The 20,423-nt window shown below is 47.4% G+C and overlaps 1 protein-coding gene across 21 annotated transcripts in view; it reads left to right on the plus strand.

The window, feature by feature from the left end:
- The window catches only part of ATXN1 (ataxin 1), a 229,353-nt gene that overhangs the window by 196,104 nt on the left and 12,826 nt on the right, over nucleotides 1–20,423 (plus strand). For all 21 annotated transcript variants that reach the window (XM_049824135.1, XM_049824145.1, XM_049824139.1 and 18 more), the window contains one exon: nucleotides 15,395–17,435. In XM_049824135.1, the coding sequence (XP_049680092.1) occupies nucleotides 15,555–17,435 (1,881 nt within the window). In that variant the 5' untranslated portion in view covers nucleotides 15,395–15,554. The remainder of the gene's footprint in view (nucleotides 1–15,394; nucleotides 17,436–20,423) is intronic.

A 20,423-nucleotide genomic window follows, 5' to 3' on the forward strand; every position in this document is an offset into this window, starting at 1 on the left:
TATGTATAGGAGACATGTCTTCTCTCTCCCTCCTTCCCCGCTGAATGGGATGGACCAGCAGCTATGGCTTCTGCTGAGGTGCTGCAGCTCCTTCAACCCCAATTCACCAGACAGGCCAGCAGTTCCCTTCCCTCTCTTTCTTCTTTTCCCTCTCATTAAACCAGCGCGGTAGCTGTCATCTCAACCTGGCTGCACATCACAGAAGATACTGTGCTGTTTCGGCAGCAATCTGAGCCGAAAGGAAAGATTTTGCAGGCAGAATTGCACCCTTGGGGGTTGAGTTGAATGATGCCGTCACAGAAGAGGAAAGACTCTTTTTCCAGTGCAGCTCATGGTTTTTGCCAGGCAAGAGCAAGGATGTGAATTTTTATATACATGGGTAATCAACCTGGCAATGTTTCAAAATGCTTGGGTAGGTCTTACCCCCGCTAGGAAAGATTTAAATCTAATTAGAAATCAGAGCTAGGAGGAAATGATATTTCTGCCCATGAGAATTTCCAAGATCTCAAAGAAACGTCTCATGCTGTAATGGGAGGAAAACTTGAAAAGCTGAGATAAGTTAAAATCAGATAATAGGTAAAAATGTTTTACAAAACTGTACAGCAAAGCCTATAGCTCTATATTCTAGCTAGAGGATAGTTTCAATTCAAACCAAGTTACAGCATTTTTTAATTACACCTTCATTAAATGTTTAAAACAAACCTTTGTTTTGGGCCCAGCAAATGGATTTTTATTTTTTTTTAATATTACTGGGGAAATATTTACAAAGAAATTCCAGCAGTTTTTCCCAACTGTAAATTTATTCAAACATTTTTGCCTCCAACAGATTCGGGTTTGAAAACAAACATTTCCTAATTTTCCTTGAAAAATTCCTGCTACTTCTACTAGAAACCATTAGTTCTTACTTAATTTTAGCCCAAGGGCAACAGTGACTGTCTACCTTATTTCGGTTTTAGTTTCACTAGCCTTATAGCAGAGTGTTGTCAAGGTTTTTCCTCCTCAGGAGTTGAATAAGTTGTGGCCAATGATGTTTTTGTTTTAGTCACCTTGGTTGTATGATCTCATGTTTATTCTATATTTTTCTAACATGTGCGTTGTACCAGAAAGATTATGTATCATCCATTGCAGTAGTTACTTCACATTTCTAAGAAAACATAATATTCATTCATAAACACAAGGAGAACAAAAGGCAGAAGAAACAGCTTATATTCCATATCTACCATAAGGAGTCTACAAGTCAAAAACCACATATGAAAAAGAAACCAAACCAGATTAACAGATGTAAAATCATTATGCATTCAAAAGAAAAAATCAGAGTAGGCAGAGAGAGAGAGTGGTAAGCAGATAAGATGCTGGAGAATCACTCAGTTCAGGACTAAACAAGTGTAAATAAAACCAGGAAAAAAATCCCTTTTCCTTTTTGCCATAGGAATGGCGATGGTGGGTAATGTCACCGCGACTGCAGGGGAAGCTGTAGAGCGGTGGGTTGCATCACGCCCATTACGCAGCTGTCATTTCTGAAGTTCGCAAATCAGACACAGGGTGCCTCTGCGAGCAGACTTGACTGTCAGTGTTCCGTCTTTGTCCTGGTTGGAGAGGACATCTTGGTGGGATGAGGCAGGTTTTGCAAGGGACTTGCCCGGAAACTTTCTTCTCCCAAGAAAGTCTCCCCGTTGGGTTCTGCTTTGCAGTGGGAGGATCTGAGCCTATTTTAACTATTTTATTTTCTGGGAAAACAGCACTTAAACACTGGTTTGAAGAGGAACACACAAAGGTTTTGAGCACTCAGATGCCAGGCTGAATCTCTTTCCCTTCCCCTAATTTAGTTAGAGTGCTTCTGAAAGGTCCTTAGCTGACGCAGAAGCTAAAATCCTGTCATTAGCGAGCTATCGTTGGTTAGAGAACAAGCTTTCACACCAGCCCCAGTCTGGAGGGAGCACTTCAAAGCCCTGTAGGTAGTACCCACTGAAATGCATTGGCAAACTGCAATTGGACATGTCTGTCGCTACAAAAGGGCTTATGCAGTTTCATTGGGTACTGTGCAAAAGGCTGCCCTAGCTGGTAGGAGAGCTTTGTCAGTAGAGGATGCACAGTCATGAGCTGGATTCGCTAGTGTGGGTCCAAGGAGTGCCAATAACATCTGGAACTGCACCATCATTTATTTGTGTATGAAAGGAGCTGTACAGCAAGTTGTAACTGCCGTATATAATGTGATATAATGAATTTAAAAGGTCAACATCACAGTCCACTAGTGTTAAAAATAAAACTCTGGAAAGGTGAATTTCTGTGCTTATAAAGTTGTGAGGTCCCCCTTTGTAGCTGAATGATGAGATAATAGATTTTAAATGAACCGCTAGCTTTTGATTGCCTCTGCCCCACTTTCTAGTTCAGACCAGTGGATACAGCTAAGGCCACCAGCTTTGATGAAGAAGGGAAATCAACATTTCTGTTTCAGGCTGTATTTGTATAAACAGGCAGCTGCTTGAATATGCTGAAGTGTGAGGAATGTGAGCAGATAAACAGCAAAAGCAAGTGGAAATCTCTAAGAAATACCACTGAATACATTGGACCGCAGTTCAGTGTTTTGTTATGGCCATTGTTTGCATTCATGCTGTCAACACCGGGTGGATGAACGGAGCTACAATAATGATACGTACAATTTGACTTTTTCAGGGTGTGCTTGAGACATAATTCTATTTCTCCAGCAAAAAAGATTATTTTTTTCTGCCATTTCAGGGATTAGGTAAATCCCATGAGTGATGACAACAGACAGAACTGGGGCTTGCAGAGATACAGAAGAGAAAATATACTTGACACTTGTGAGAAGTGAACTCTGAGCATGGTGGTGCGGTTAGACACGCAAGCCTCATTTCACAGTGCTGAAATATTGCCTTCTCATTCTCCTACCTTGAATCATGAAACCCCACATTCTTCTAATGATTCTTTCAGGGGAAGAAGTGAAATGATTCATAGAAAGAACCAGAATTGTTCAAACCACATCCCCTTTATTTATCAAGACCAAACTAGAACCTCTGCCCAAGTTTGGATCGTTTGGGATAAAATACTCATAGTATTCTTGGGTGTCCTGGTTTTGGCTGGGATAAAGTTAATTTTCTTCCTAGTAGCTGGTGTGGTAGTGTGTTTTGGGGTTGGTATGAGAAGAATGTTGATAACACACTGATGTTTTCAGTTGTTGCTAAGTAGCGTTTATACTAAATCAAGGACTTTTCAGCTTCTCATGCCCAGCCACCAGGAAGGCTGGAGGGGAACAAGTTGGGAGGGGACACAGCCAGGACAGCCAAACTGGCCAAAGAAATATTCCATACCATATGATGCAATGCCTAGTCTATAAACTGGGGAGAAAGCTGGCTGGGGGCTGCTGCCCGGGAATTAACTGGGCATTGGTTGGCAAGTGGTGAGCAATTGCATTGTGCATCACTTGTTTTGTATTTTCTAATTCTTTTATTATTATTATTATTATCATTATTTTATTGTTGCTATTATTATTGACATTATTTTCTTCCTTTTCTGTCCTATTAAGCTGTCTTTATCTCAACCCAAAAATTCTACTTTTTTTTTCCAATTCGCTCCCCGATCCCGCTGGGGGCAGAGAGTGAGCGAGGGGCTCCGTGGTGCTTAGTTGCTGGTTGGGGTTAAACCACGACACTGGGCTGGTTTTCTTCTCCAGCTCCCTTATGTTCCTGTCCTTCTTCTGATAGCCTGCTTTAAAACTCATGCAGCTACTTCTGGTGTCAGAAATCACACCTGGCTGGGTGCTCCCGTGTATGGAGGAGAGGCTCAGAAGGTGGAATCTCATCGTGGTTTTCTTGCCCTGATGCCAGGAAAGCAGGCCTCTGCCATGAAGAAGGCTTGAGCAGCTGTTCCAAGCAGGAGAGTGGAAACTAGGCATGGGCAGAGGACGAAGGATTCGCATTGTGTCTTGAATGAAGTAGTGTCAAGGATGCAAGAGAAGGGAGGTAAAGTGAAAAGGAGGAACCTCCAAGCTTCGGACCCCATTTAGAGAAGGGTTAGAGATGCGGACAAAAGCAGTGAAAGAGACACAGCGTTTAAGTGCTTGGATAATTTAAAGGCCCTTAGCTCAAGACTGAACTTCTGGTGAAGGAGGCTGACTTGAGTACTTTGAGACTGCTTGGCTGATGTCCTGTGCACTTTGGAGTGCAGAAGGCCAAGGACTAAGAAACATGTCACCTTCAGACAACTTTTCATCTCTTTCTCTTTTTTAATTCTCTTAATGCGGTAAAAGCGTCTTGAGTAGCTTTTGTTTTCTAGTCAGCAAATCCTGTGTGCTGTTGCATACCAGTTGAAGAAGCAAGGTTCAGCCATGCTTCACTGTTCACTCACTGATGAGCTGCAATATTTAACGCTCCCTTGTAGCCTGTACACTTATCAACAGCTGGTTCCCCAGAAGCTGTGTGTTTGCTTGTCTGCTAGGTACTTAGGTGTTCTTCAGTACGTCCACCTACAGAGAAATTCAAGAAGGGATGCAGGAATTAACCATGGGCTTCTGTGGTATGGTCAGAGGAAGACTCAGGGTCAGAGTAACAGGTGTGGTTTGGGGTCTTTTGCTAAATGCATCTGAACTGCAGACCTTTAGCTAAATGTTGCCCTTACGTTAATAGCCCTTTTTGAAAGTCTTTGATTTGCCATTTGTATCATGGTTTATGGCAGTGGCCATAGAAGACCTGGGTTTTTTTTTTGTCTGAAGAGAAATAGTGACTTGGAGGCTAGCTAGCAAAGAGGAGGTTGAAGTTCCTACAGGGAAGGTTTGTGCTCTCCATGATAACAGAAGATGGATGGTTGTAAGATCTGATCCGCATCACTGGAGGAAGCTGGGGAATGTGGATGCTCTTGGGGCATGTCAGCCAGGTCTGTGGCTGAGGGTTTGCACCAGGGTGTATCGTTTCATCATATAACCATAAACACTATTCTGAAATAGTCTCAGCCCTTTGTATTTCCATGTTATTTTTCTGGACTTGCTCAAAGTAACCTGCCATCAGGTATTTTTTCTCTCAGGGCAGAATGAGATAAGGGGGAGAGATGCTGACTGCTTTCACGTTGTTGCTCAGTTTCCACAGTGGGAAATGTAACACCTCTCCCTTTTCCTTAATGCCCACCCTGGCTCACTGCATGAAACTCTTCACAGTAAAGTCAGAGCTGACTCTCAAGGCCTGCTTTTTGGAATAGTCATAAAGCAGCTTTCTTGTAGCTTGCTGGAAAAAAAAAATGCAGTGAAAGTCATCCCGATGACAGCTAGAGGGAAGAAATAACATTCTTTGCAAACTTACATGTAAAGACTAAGAAAAACAAGTGCAAGAGCTGTGCAAGGGAGGGGACTCTTTATTTGATGCTTGAATGCTACACGCCTGTAGGAAGCCTAATGTTTACAGATACAGGGGTCAAACAGAGATTTCCATTACCAATTGCTCTTAGCATTGGTTGTGTGATGCTTCCCCTCTTTTTTCTTTTTTTTTTTTTTCTTTCTTTTCTTTCTGTTCTGCTTTGTTCCCTTCTGTCTGGATTAAGCTGTGCAACGTACGTGGTATGTGCGAAAGAAAGGGTAGCAACCTTGCAGCAAAATGAGTGAGTTGATCCTGCCACAATTCCTTTTTTTCCCCCTAAATAATCAAATTAATTAATTAGTCCATTGCTCTGGGGAAGTACTCTACTCTGCTGCCTGCTGGCTGCACTGACTTACAGGGCTGCTCTCAATTCCATGGTCTCCAGCGCCGGCCTCTGCCCCCACTGCAGCTCCTGAGCCCTCCGTGCTTTTGGGGAGGCTGCGGCAAAGGTGCGTGTGAACGCCAGCAGCATGCTAAAGTAATGCCCCTCTCAAAGCCTGCAGGATGTCAGATTACCCTTTTTCTTCCAGTCCCAATAGCTGATGTGAGCATGCTCCTTGCATGCATGGCACTGGCAATTTGCCAGGTTTAGTGTAAATTTTTTTTTTTTTTTTTTTGAATGAGTGAGTGAATGAATGAATGAATACCTGATTAAGTTAATGAAGCTGAGCCAATGGTGGGAGGGAGCGACTTGGCTGCTGCCTGCTCTAAGAGATCTGGCAGCACATTAGACTTGCATAACACTTTACAGCTCCATGCTGCGCTCCATATGAGCCACAGGAGAGGGCTGCAATAATTACTCGGCTTTTCGATTGAAACCAGCTGCAGGTAGCTAGTCATCCTTTTGTCCATTTCAGTGGTGTCGGGGAGTCACTTGTCTCTGCGCTGCGGATTTCCAGTGGCAGATGGGTAAGATGCTTTCGCAGAAGTGATCACAGCGGTGAGAAAGCATGTTCGTGGCTCAGTGGCTTTTACAAAAGGTCCATTCGGATTTCCAAGATGTGATTCAGTGGAGCAACATGTCCGATGGAGGAATGATTTTAGTTCCTGAGTTCAAAACTCCTATATAACCTTTATGGGAGCTGCGTGATTTTTATTTTCTCGTTCCTTCTTCAGTTGGCTGGAAGAAGGGGAGCAAAAGGGTTTCTTGTATCTGTTTTTTGTAAGAGAAGTAATTTTTAAACCCTTCCAGTTCTTTCTGATTGCTGTTTAAAGCGAGTTCTTTCTGGCAGTCCTGGATGGTACATACCTTTGTTTCTCACATACTTAAATTAAGAGTACTGGCACTGCCTGTTAGCACACCGCCTTCATTTGTCAACGTTCCCTGCTTGAGAGCAACGCTGATGATTTGCATTCTTAGTTGGAACGGGTGGGTTTTTTAATTGCAACTGGAGCCTGTGAGCCTGCTATGTTGTTATAAACCTGCATTACATCATTTTGTTTTAATTGTTTTCTGCATTGCCTTGTAAGATAGAACGGTCAGGGCAATCTCACCCTTGCTGTGCCTCAGTCAAGTGACACTGGTGGTGGATTTGGCTCTCTGTGCCCATTTTATCTGCCCACCACGCTCCCCTTGGAGCAGGAGAGAGGCTCCCTACAAAACTGAGTCAGGAAGAGTAACTAGTCACTTGGTTTTGTGATCTGCAGGGCCAGGACAGGCATTTTATGGGGAGAGGAGGTGCAGAAGAGTTGGTCTGGCTTTTTTTTTGGCCCATGTGCATTCATACATGCATACAGGCACTGACCCCTACGACGTTACATGTGTTGAGATTGCCAGTTTGAGGGTCTGTGCAGGATGAGTGGGCAGTGCTGCAAGGCACGCTCAAACATAGCTGACCCTGAATGAAGAAGAAAAAAATGAATGAATTAAAGAAAGATGGGAGTGGTGGCGGGGGCGGGGGGGTGGGGATGAACTTGTTCTCAGCCTTCTGCAGCACTGGGGCAGCATACTGCATGCCTCCAGGCCGGGGTGAGCTGCTAGCGTTTCAGTTTTGTCCATGGTGACGGTCAGTGATCCTGATTCGGTGAGGCATGTGTGCTGGGACTATGAGCAAGGGCTCATGTAAAATTGCTTCAAGTTAAAGCTTTGCCAAATGAAGCCTGAGAGAGAGAAGGCGAGATGTTGGAATCCATTTCAAGGGGAATTTAACGTCAATTCACGTTTCGCACTTTACAGATGGACTAATTATAGTCTAATTTGCTAGCACGTGGAATCTACCAGAGAAGCAGTCTGCAGGGAGGACTTCCAAGGAAAGGCATCGAGCATGCAGCTGACCTTTCCAAATCTGCTCCTAAAGCCATGCTCGCACACTGTCCCCTTATCAGCCAGGCTTAAAGGTGTATTCCTCCTCATGAGCGCCTATGCTTATCTGTAAAATGGCTGCTCCAAGTTGGCTGCTGCTTGCTGGTGTTACTGGCTGGATCTTCAAAGGGGTGAAACACCCCCGGTTTCTGTAATTTTTCGTGGGGGTCTTATTCATGTCTCCTGGCAGCGAAGCCAGGCGTCTCTCTAATCTGTTTTGCAGAAGAAGGAGAGAACGTTAGCGAGCATTTTCAGACACATGGAAGGAGACCTGTGTGACATATCTGCGGTGCAAATGTGTTCATACAGGCATGACAGTTTCTGTCACAAGTTAAAATGAGCGGCGAGTGGGTGTCGCTACGTTTATAGTCACTCGTGAAATTTTCAATGGAAAATTATGTAGGCAGCTCCCATTGTAGCTGGGCACATTTTAGATAAATGAAAAACATCAACAAAGTAATTTGAGTATTATACTTGTTTATAAATTAATTCTATTTATTCATTTAAGCTGCAGAAGTGCCTCTAGAGGATGAGTTTAAGAGTAAAGGATGTCGCTGTGCAATATCGGACAAGCTGGTCCTGTAAACCTGCTGTCCTGCACTGGCAGCAGTCGGTGCGGTGCAGAAGATAAAAGGTTAGATGCTGCATCTGACCCCTTGCAGAGCAGCATAGGTGGCATCCACCTTTCTGTCCTGCTGTCAGTGGGGTTGAAGAAACACTTTAAAATGTGTGTGGCATCCGTGCTGCCACCGAAGGCGCTGGGTATGTGTGAAGGGGGACACTGCCTTCCCAAGTATCTTGGGTCGGTGGTCCCGATGCTCCTGGCACAGCCACCTCAGAGGCTTTGGGAGCGGGGCTTCAGAGGCGTTTGGCAGACCTCCGTCTGCTTGTAAAGGCTTCAGCACGGCGTGGTGGTAAAACATTGCACTGCTGAATCGTGCTTCAGTGTCACACCTGCATCGTCTCTGCCTGCGGGACTGTGCGGTTCGCTGTCAGCCTGAGTTGAAACCCCAGGTCTTTCCTTCATGGCTGCAGATAGAGGTGCTTCGCATAGGGTCAACTGAGGTGCGCGTTCTGCTGTGCAGCTGAGAGAGAAAGCCATGTGTCAAGTTGTGCACGCTCACATGGCTTTGCCCCAGGGCTCAGGCCCTTACTTAGCAGTTAAATCCTTCTCCCTTTCCTCCGTAGGGGCAGAGGGCTCTGGAGTCCAGCGCTTCACCCTTGAAGAAATGGTACTGTAATCAGCATTGTCAGCTCCTGCATTTTTATCACTAGTCTCTGGATATCTGACGCAGTTTCACAAAACTCCAGTTCCTGGTGTCAAATGATGAGATGGGAAATTTCACTTTTAGCTAAAATAGTAAGTTTCTCGTCTTGTGAGTTGCAGGGAAAAGATAGAGATCTCGAGCCTGAAAGGCCTCACAGGGCAAGTTAAAAGAGAAAATAATAAAAAAGCAAATAAACTTGACTGTTATCATTTTAAGAAATCTTCTATTTGTAAACCAGTATCATGTGTTTCAGGGATAAGAAGCAGGGCCCAACTCGTGCTATTTGAGCGCCTGGGTTTGGAACTGTGAGGCAAGGGATTTCTGTGCCGGGGAGCGAGGGTGCTGCCCGTGGGGTGGGCTGGGAGGGGGGAGAGCTGCCCGACGTGCCCAGCCCTCCGACAGCAGCCCTGCCACAGGTCGGCTTGCGGCTCTCAAAGCAAGTGCTTCCTTGCTTCCAGCCTGCCTGCCTGCTCAGCATCTTGTGCTGCACTCTGTGGTGTCACCTCTCTGCAAAGTATGCTGGAAGAGGAGGGATCACCTTTGCTAACAACTCTTTTGGTAAAAAAAAACGGAATAAATGAGCAGGCAGCTGAGACTCTAGTCAGATCCCCCATGGTACCTGCAATCCTACAACACATACATGTAGCCACATCACTACATATGGGCACGGCAAGGTATGCTGTGTATCCAGAGCATGGCATGAGATGTTGAAAATGCAGGCATCTTTTCTGTTGCAGAACCAGGTGATGGCACACAGATAAACTAATGGCAGAAACCTGCAAACTTTTGGAAGTTAATGCCAACTCTCAAATAATTCAGCAGTTAGCCTAACTGAAACCTAAGCTAACACTAGCACTGTGAGAAGCTGTCACTCTCGTGCAGCTCACGAGCACCCACCACACAAAATAACTATGTATACCTAACTACAGTGTAACTGTAGTAAAACAGGACTACTAGAGGCACGTGCCCTGTTTAGAACATGCAGATCTGCCCTTATCCTCAAAATTCAGGAGCTAAGTGGAAGGAATGGATAATTAACTGCTGGAGTAGCTTTCTAATAATCAATTTGTATTGCCTGCATTCATGAATGTCATTGACTGAATGGCTGTCCTGGAACTCCATCATCCGCCCATCATTTTGGGAATGTATCTTACGCTATTTTTTCCTTCTAAATCTTCCTCTCTCAATGCTAATACCTACATATTTGCATCATAAAATTTCATGGGAATGTCAAGCCATTGGGCATCTCACATCCAGTGATGTGCTTGCTGAGGTTTGTTCGTTATTGCTTGCTTTTTATATTGCATGGAGGCTGTCTGATCTGACTGGGGACATACAGAATAGCTGCTCGCTCTGCAGAAACCTGTACCAATTTGCTGTGGTGGATTTCCAGAAGTATAATAGGAGCTAACACTGCAGCAGACAATCTGTCTTGCAGATGCGGTGTTGATCAGGAATCCTTTCGTTTTGGGAGGAGAATTTCAAATTTTATTAGGGGTTTTCATGTTTCTTATTAATGGATCTCTGCAGTTGGCCCTCCTGGGAAATCTGCCAGAGAGCTGTGAAATCGGTCGGATTGGACAATAAACTCCTATAGCTATTGTTGGCGTGCACTGAGCTGCACATGGCAAGGCTAATGAAATCTGTAGCAGTTACAACTATGAATATGTAGCTGGCAGCAGGCAGGGTGTAGAGCGGGGGGGGAGGGGGGAAGCTGGCATATAGATCTGAGAGCCAGAATGCAGCTGCGGAGCCCTCTGCAATGTGTCTGTCTTTTAATCTCTCTGAATCTGATCCTGCAAGATGCCAGCCTCCTTGGAGGGGAGGGGAGAGGTGAGATGAAGTGCCCTCCCTTCCCACTGATTTCCAGCGTTGCTGAAATTTCCCACTCATGCTATCGTGATAGGATGGGCGGGCGATTTGAGGCGGGAGCATCGGACTGTGCTGCTGCTTCTGCCTGGTAACACCCCAGACATAAAAAACCATGTGTCAGGCTCGATTCAAAGGATTTTTTTTTTTTGTGTACTCTTTGAATATTGCATTGATGTCTACTTGCCAGGCAGGACAACAGTGTCTGACAGAGGAGAGACCCAGTTTTTTTATTGTACGGTTAAATGTGAGAATTTACTGGTGATATCTGGAGCTGGAAGGTGAAAGCTGAAAAGTCATAATAATCTGTGTGTTATTAGTTTGGGATCAAAGGAGCTTTTTGACAATAAGGGACTGGTTTGAATTGAATATCCCTGAAGTTGGAGGCTGACCGCTGCCCCCGTTGGGTGATGCTCCAAACAATAAGGCAAACGAATGGGTGGTCCCAGCCCTTGCTCCTGGTGGCACACGTCGGTGTGAGCTTGTTAGCAACTGCAGAAAGGTCAGGGACCAGAGAGGATGAGGGACCAGATTTTTGAAGGTGTTTTAGAGACCTAAAAATGATGTTAGCTACATCACGGGGCTGCAAAAAGTGCCTGATTTCTGAAGGCAGTGAAAGTCCCACCATTTGCATAGGGTGCCGCTGTGGTTTTGAGTCTGGCCTCACCTTCTGTGCACCCCAGTGGTGGGATGCAGCCGATGTTCACGATGAGTTTGGAGGCTTGCATTGCTAGTTTTACCTTTGCTGCAGTGAACTCTGGATAAATAAAGGAGGTCAGCCCCTCAAGCTATAACCCAGTATCTTCTCATGAGTTTTAAATTTATTAGATGAAATAAATATAAAAATACTGTTTTGGGAGACATAGTGAGGTTTAAAGTGTCTTGCAGAAGGCGCTGGAGTTTTGCGTGAAAAATGCACATCCTGAGCTCCAGTGAGCAATTTCTTTGGGACCAGAGCAAGCCCAGATGGTGACTCCTCCAAGTGATTATTTTTCTGCCTTAAGCCTTTCCAGGAATTTGAGTGTGGGCAGGCTGCCAGCGGACACTGGCTGTCCAGACACTTAAGCAATGTTCCATGTGTACTCGCTGCCAGAGATACCAAAGTCCAGCTGCTGTCCCTGATCTCTTTGTCCCCTTTACCTTCCCAGCCATAATTACACAGGCATGCACGCACGCACGCACTCCTGTGACACACACACTCGTACAAAGTGGGAGCAAGAAATCACCTGGTGTTTGCTCCTCATTTGCATAGCTCACAAATCGTGATCAACAGCTCTGAAGTTAGAGAAGGGAAATCTGGAGAGTCAGAAAAATGACTTGGATCCAAAAAAAAAAGTGTACAAATAACAAACCCTGTGGCACACTGCAGAAGGCAGGCGTTCATCTTTCTAGGACAGCCAGCAAAGAACAGTTTAACCAGGTCTTATACCTCTTGCCTTTGAGACGCTCTGTTTGGGTTGTCTCCTTTTCATTGCTTCCCTAGCAAAATCAGCCCTGTCTTATCTTTGCTGTTGCTGGAACTTGAATTATGCTGAAAACTTACCATTTTACTTTTAAGTCTTGAAATAGAAGTAGGCTGGTTTATGCTGCACATTTGCATTTTTGCAAATCCAGTCCTGTGTCTGTTAGAGTTCAAAGTCTCACCGTGAAGTACTTGGGCTTGGAAAAGTGGGGCAGTCTTCACTGCTCTACGGCTGTCTCATCCCTTGTCTCTGTTAAGCTTGTTCATTCCTCCTTTGTTCTCCAGGAGATTTTGGGCAGCCCTTTTGTTACCGGTGATGATGAAGTCAGCCATATGATAGATTTACAACAGCACACATACCCCCCCCCCCAAAAAAAGATTTAGTATTTGGTATTTTTGATGGATGTTAGCTTTGATGTTGGAAGCTACCCAAAACTCAGTGGTTCAGTGCTATTTACCAGAACAAAACTTTTGCTTCAGCTCCTGCAGAGTGAAACTTCACCAGGTTTCCTACAGCTTCATAGTAGTACTTTTGATGTGGAGAAGGTAAACCCAGACGCCTCAGGCTTTTGAAACGGCTAGTTTTGGGGAGCCTGGTTTATCTGTCACAGTAAAGGAGTCTGGCCCTATTTGCTCCCATGTACAAGCTCCGTGCTCCGTTGCAGGCAGAGGGGCCAGCCCCTCTGCTCCTAGCTTTTCCCCACAGGAGTGTATTTAAATTCCGAGTTTGCAGCTCATGTCCATCTCCGTGAGAGATCGGAGGACGGTCCGAGGCCAGCGCGAGCTCCCCGTGGCAAGGGGAGCGGGACGAGTGCCCCGTGTCAAGGGCGTCCCCCCACGGCATCCACAGGCAGCCGCCTCAGCCAGGAGCTGCTGACTTACCTGCCAAAGCTGACTGCCCGGAGCAGAAGGCTACAGTGAGCTAAAGTTAAGCAAGGATGACTGCGCAAATGTGAGCTCGGCGATTTTATTTTTAGTCGAACTTAAAAATAAAAATCTGTAAGTCATGTGTAATATAATAATTTTAGCTGTTGCCAAGACACGAAGAGCAACTGTTAGGAGGAGGGGGAAGACCTGTGCTGTCTCCTGGCTGCCCTTGTCCGGCCGTGGCCACAGTACCGAGGCAGCAGTGCCGGCGGGTCGGGGCAGGTCGGGGTAGCGGTGCTGAGCTGCCGCTCGGCGGGTGCTGCTGCCCCTGAGCCGCCGTGCTGAAAGCATCACTGGCCCTTGGTCTTTTGAAGCTGCCCCGAGTCCTTTCATCTTCCGTCTCGCCGCAAAGCCAGGGAATCCGCCCTGAAACAGCGCTTTACTCCCCCGCCCAGCTCTATGGCTATTGGTGTTTCATTACTGTTTATCAATATTTAAACAACAGAATAATTAACTTAAGAATGATTGTATCAAACCGTTAGAAGGTTTGGACTTTTTCTGCAGGCTTACAGCAGCTTGGAGGACCATAAACATAAAGAGTGCTCTTAAAGATAGGTTTAATCTTAGTCTAGTATGTCTTCAAAGTACTGCATGCGCATATAAACATCAGGCTTATTGTTCATTAGAAGCAAAGCGGCAGGGAAAGAAATCCCCCAAAGGAATATTACTTGCCGTAAGATAAGTATCATTACTGCTGCTCAGCATTCACTTTAAAGTAGGCTATATCCTATTTCCATCTTCTTTCACATCCACTCTTAATTCTTTTGCTCTCCATTTTTCTCTCATATAATGCATGCTTTTCTTGTTAGGATGCCGGTCATGCAGGTTACAGGGTTTCTCTGGACCCATTCTTGCATATCTTTCAAAACAGCCAGAAATGCAGATGACAAGCAGTGGCTGGACAGGGCCTGGGGTATTTCCCTGAAAGGGAAGGTAGGGGGGAGACTGTCAGCTCCTTTTGCTTTTTTTCGAAGCAGGATGTGTTTTAGTTACGGTATTTTCCTTAGCAGATAATGAAAGAGTCAGGAAGACTTTCTCGACTTTGTTGCCTTTGGGTGGCTGAAGTCGCAGTAAGTGATGCAGAGCAGAGAAAGCAACTGTTTTGCTCCAACAGCAAAATTAGCCCAATATAAAATCGTGAGCTTTTACAGTGGTGGGGGCTCCTGGTTTGGATGAGGAAACCCAAACGTGCTTTTCCGAGCAGTCCTGGCGAGGCATCCCCAGGGCTGAGTTTGCTCAGTGTTTGGATGTGTGGCTGTGGCCACCTGCAACCTCCCTGGTCAGGCAGTCGCTAAGAAATGGGGATCAGATCCTGCCGGAGATGGAGAAGGTGCCGTCACCTGGCTCCGGCCAACCTGTACGCGGCGGGGAGCATCTCCCAGCGCAGAGTCCTGCCGGGACACCTGGGCATGAGGTGTCAGTAGCAAAGGGAGTTCAAAGCACTGGGGTAAAAAAAAAAGCCCCACACATTGAAAACCTGGCTCAGAGCCATCTCTGGCTCTGGGCTGCTGCCGTAAATAGATCGCGTGGCCGAGGTTCATTGCCAGACTGGTAGTTGAAGGGCACGTGTGCCTGTAATGATCCACGGCGTGTAAGGGGGACAGGGGGCAGCTGCTGCCTCCGCAGCCCTGCCCGATGTGACATGAAGTCACCCTGGGGGTGACTGGGGTTCAAGGGTTCGGGATTGACCACCACCTTCCCTCCACACCACTAAAAGCTACTTGTTGCTAATGTAAATATTTGGTGCATGCATGTTCCTTGGGGCTCCCTGCCACGCTCCTGTGCTTTTTAGGACATGGCAGGGCGAAAGCAACGTCATCGTTGCAGGGGAAGGAGAGGCTGGAAGAGCGAACCAGGCACCTGAGAGAGAGAGGGGGTTTTCCCAGAGGAAGGAGAAAGTGAGCCTTGGGAAATAAGTGACCACTGCTAAGTGTGGCAAGTTATGGCCAGGGAGTTTCTGATCTGCCAGAAGTTTTAATCGTTTCCCTGGTGCATCAGCAGACATGCCCAGGATTTTTGCTGTTGTTTACAGCGCAGCTATCAACTGCTCCTTGATATGAGAGCAGCAATGCCTGACTGTTTTGGGTTTTTTTCCCAGAAGTTTTTCCTTTTCTGGCTTGCTGTTTCGGGGTGTCTTCTCATTTGTTCTCATTTCTCAGTGCTGATTATGTGACTCCCCGCTCCCTTGCCCACCCTCTCGTTGCAGAATCCAGAGGAGCTGTCGGAGGATCGTGCTCACGGGGAGATGATTCCTCATGAAGTCACTGGATCCCTTGCAGAAATCAAATGTGACTTTCCATTTATCAGACTGAAATCAGAGCCAGCCAGACAGTGAAGCAAGCACAGTGGAGGGGGGACGGCGAAAGATGAAATCCAACCAAGAGCGGAGCAATGAATGCCTGCCACCTAAGAAGCGAGAAATCCCTGCCACCAGCCTGCCTTCAGAGGTGAAGCCAGTCCTGCCAAACGAAAACCACCGTGCAGATAACCTAGCATGGCTCCCCAGCACACCCGTCGGCCAGGGCGGCCTGGGAGGCCGGCACCGGCCCGGGGGGACGTCATCAGTGGAGACAGGCTTGCAGCAGGGTTTGCACAAGTCGCTGTCTGCAGGGCTGGACTACTCCCCGCCGAGCGCGCCCAGGTCCGTTCCAGCCTCCACCACTCTTCCCACAGTGTACTCGCCTGCCCTCTCCCAGTCAGGGACCCCCGTTTCCCCCGTGCAGTACACGCACTTGCAACACACCTTCCAGTTCGTCGGGCCCCAGTACAGCGGATCGTACACCGGATTCATACCCTCGCAGCTGATTTCCCCAACAGCCAATTCTGCGACCGGCGCCGTGGCAGCGGCCACAGCCGTTGCGACCACTCCATCCCAGCGCTCCCAGCTGGAGGCTTATTCCACTTTGCTGGCCAGCATGAGCGGCTTAAGCCAGCAGGGGCACAAAGTTGAGCCGCACCTGGTCAGGACACCTGGACTGATTGCCGCCGGATCTCCTCCACCCACCCAGCAGAACCAGTACGTCCACATTTCCAGCTCTTCCCAGAGCAGTGTCAGAAATGTCTCTCCTCCAACCATCCCAGTCCCCCTGCACCCCCATCAGACAGTGATCCCGCACACCCTCACCCTCGGCCCTTCCTCCCAAGTGGTGGTGCAGTACACCGACTCAGGGGGCCACTTCGTCACCAGGGATCCCCCCAAGAAGCCCGAGAGCAGCCGGCTACAGGCGATGCAGGCCAAGGAGGTACTGAACGGTGAGATAGAGAAGAGCCGGAGGTACGGCATTTCGCCCTCTGCCGACATGGGTCTAGTCAAAGCAGGCAATAAACCAGCTCCCCATCATTATGAGACCAGGCACGTGGTGGTCCACTCAAGCCCCGCTGAGTACGGCGCGCGGGATTCCTCAGGTGTCCGAGCCTCCGTCATGGTGGTCCCCAACAGCAGCACACCCACGGCGGACATGGAGGTGCAGCAGGCCACCAACCGCGAGACCTCTCCCTCAGCCCTCAATGACAAGGGAAGCTTGCACTTAGGAAAGCCAGCCCACCGGTCCTACGCCTTGTCCCCGCAGCAGGCTCTGGGCCACGAGGGGGTGAAGGCGGTGGCAACGCTGTCCCCTCACACCGTCATTCAGACCACCCACAGCGCCTCCGAGCAACTCCCCGTCGGGCTGCCGGCGACGGCCTTCTACGCCGGGACCCAGCCGCCGGTGATCGGCTACCTGAGCGGTCAGCAGCAAGCCATCGGGTACCCCGGCAGCCTGCCACAGCACCTGGTGATCCCTGGCACCCAGTCCCTGCTGATACCGGTCGGCAGCGCGGACGTCGAGCCATCAGGAGTTGCGCCCGCGATTGTCACATCGTCTCCTCAGTTTGCAGCAGTGCCTCACACGTTCGTCACCACCGCCGTCCCCAAGAGCGAGAACTTCAGCGCGGAGCCCCTCACCACCCAGCCTGCCTACCAGGCTACCATGGTGCAGGCGCAGATCCACCTGCCTGTGGTGCAGTCCATCGCTTCCCCCGCCACCGCACCTCCCACGCTGCCCCCCTACTTCATGAAGGGGTCGATCATTCAGCTGGCCAACGGGGAGCTGAAGAAAGTAGAGGACTTGAAAACAGAAGACTTCATACAGAGCGCGGAAATCAGCAATGACCTGAAAATAGACTCCAGCACTGTGGAGAGGATTGAAGACAGCCATAGCCCAGGCATTGCCGTGATACAGTTTGCGGTTGGGGAGCATCGAGCGCAGGTAATGGCAACGCGTGGTGGGGTGGAGGGGTTGGACTGAGGTGCGCGCTTTGACCCCGCGGGTGCAGCTTTCCTCAGCACATCTCAGTCGCTTTGGATCCATGCAGGGTTGGTTCTTCATCGTTCATAGCCAGCTGTGAGACCAGCTCTGGTCCCAAAATCATACCCCTTGCTATGCCAGGGGAGCCATCAGGGTCACACCAATGACAAACGTAGTCTCTTGGATATAAACCGGGTCTTTCTTATAGCTGGAGAACCCACAGGAAGAATTACATCATCTTTTTTGATTAAAATATAAAACGGTGTAAGCAGTATGAGAGGATATATTTTGCATTTTGATAGATGATTTTTACCTTCCACACCAGAAAGCTCAGTTTAGATTCAGCTCAAATACTACCCTTGAGAGAGAGGGTAGGACACAAGGCAGTGAATTTCCATGGCTTGAAAACTTGGAGCTGCCCGGGAATGGCTCCATCACACACGTAAGTTACTGAAATGCACTACAGAGTTGTACTGAGGCTTTGGTTGTGGGTGGTTTAAACACTGTACGGCTCACATAAACTGTGTGTTCAAGGGAAATTTGGAAAGAAAAACCATCTAGATGGCTGGGCAGGCTGTGCTTCTGACCTTTGTTTCTCATTGGTTCACAATGTAGGAAGAAAACCTGTAACTTTCCAAAGGTATTTGTTGGTTGAGAATGAGTATGTATTGATCATAAAGCGTTATCTTGATGCTGACCATTTTCTGAGCGATTTAGATTCTGCTGCATTGAGGCTGGACCGCTATACCAGATAGCATTTTGCTTCCTAGAGGTACTCATTTTAAATAATCGTGTTGCAAGTCTATTTGGTCTGGTTTGAGCGCTGTGAACTGCAGCATCTGCAACCCTGATGCTGCATCCTCAGCACTGGAGAACCAGAGTGAGAAAGAGAGAGAAGATGGATGTGGACACGTGTAGTAAAGCACCTCAGGATGACAGTTTGGAGAAGAAAAGCGAACAGCAATGGTACCGAGGAGCAGATTGTAGGAAAAATTTCTTACAGTCACAGCAATCTGTGACCTGTCTTTCCCCAGTTACACATACATGGTAAATCGCTTTTGTATGACACATCCACTTTCTCATGTCAAAAGTGCAGATTCCCTATGTGGTTTTGTTCATGTATGCGAGTGCATCGGCACAGCTGATAGAAGTTGGGCCTCTGGTGCTTTCGGTGTAAAGATGTGACATTTTCCCCACCGCTCAGCTGTATTTTGGTGCATCTCAGGCTTCGTGATTAGAGGAATCGTCCTTGGATCAGGACCAGTTACTATAATTTTCCCTGGTGCCTTGAATAATGAGATTTCAAAAGTAGCAATCTCCCATTTGCAATTTTCATCTTGCTCTCATTTCTCTCCCTGCAGCCAGGCCACCAGTCTCTGCACCAGCAGAAGAAGTACAAATTAGCAGGTAGCATTTGTGTCATGTCTCGTTCGCAGATCTGTCAACGCAGGAGATGCGTTGTAGTCCTGGGCGCAGGGAAGAGCGCCTTTGCAGGGGGTGGAGTGCCATCCTCTGGCAGAAAGCAAGCCGAGTCTGAGGCTGTAAAAATCCAGGGCCAGGCACACGGGTCTCACCCAGCAAAGTGTCACCTTACGGAGAAGCCTATCAGGAGCGGGCTGACATCATCGCAGCCAAAATACTCCCCAGCTGTGTTTCCCACCGGGGATGCTTCCAGAATGGAGGGCGAGTCACGTAGAGATATGATTAGAAACGGGCGTTTAATTTAGGTTTCCTGCACATTCCAGGACTTGGGTCTCTTCCCAGATCAGCTGTGTCCTTGCATAGCTGGGACGGCTCTGCCAGTTTTCCCTTGCCTGGGTTGAGAGAGAGAGAGCGAGAGAGCATTTCTACATGCTTCAAGTCTCCGTGACCTCACTCTCAGCCCAACGTGGCTATATGAAAGCATTTAGCTTTATTAGCAGGCATGCGGCAGTCATTACTTGCTAGAAACTTGCCTGCGTGAAGAGGGCTTAGTCTTCTCGTTGAAAGAAAAGTATTTAGTCATGCTGCTTTGAGCAGTGGCACTGTGGTGCCGCTGCACTTAAATATATCTTGAATCCAGAATACAGTGGGGATACATCTACGTGTGTAGCGTAGCTTCGCAAAGTGTTTTATTACAATTAAGTTTCAGTTGCATACATACTTCTGGAAGGAGGAAGCTTTTTGAATGTTATTATCAAGGGAGTGTAAGTTGTAAAGAGTAAGTGCCATACAAAAATAGCGTTGTTATCGTTAGCTTTGGCTTACTTACGTACTCCTCCCAGGGATTTCTGGGAAGTCATTATAATATTGATGAATTTGTATTTTCAGACTCTGTGCAAACATTAGCTAATTTTCTCACCAATTGAGGGACAGAGGTGGGAGGTTATTTTTAGCTGAGCATATACAACTGTAATGTAAATAGGGAGGCACCTTGCAGCTGCTATTGTATTGTTTCATGGCAAGCCGACAGCTGCCTCTCCCCAGCACAGCACTTAGGCAGAAAGAGGTCATCCTCCCTCCTTTCCCCATCTTCCAGTCACCTGGCAAATCCAACCCAGGTATGGAAACCTAGAGGAAAATTAACCCAACTAAAGCTACATGCCTTTTCAGTGAAATAACTGGCCTTAGCCCTGGAGGGATGCTAGGTTTCCATTTCACAGCATCCTTGCTCTGGATTAGGAAGAAGTCAAGTAAGTATCAGCTGGACCAGAACCCAAAGTTCAGCTGTTACTCCTCTGCATTCAAGTTGCCTAAAAGAAAAGACCTATGGATCTGCATCTCTTTGCAATTCCACACACTATTCTTGTAATAACACTTTCATCATTACTACCTGTCCTTTCTTTTGCTGCCAGGCACAAGCAGAAGCCAGTAATTTACCTCCATTGATGTTAAGGTCAAAACATACAGGAGATGCAAAATAAGTTCTCTGAAATGCTTGCTTTCATCCCTGCATTTCAGTTCCTAATC

Source organism: Accipiter gentilis, chromosome 20 (genome assembly GCF_929443795.1).
Source record: "Accipiter gentilis chromosome 20, bAccGen1.1, whole genome shotgun sequence".
Taxonomy (NCBI): Eukaryota; Metazoa; Chordata; class Aves; order Accipitriformes; family Accipitridae; genus Astur; species Astur gentilis.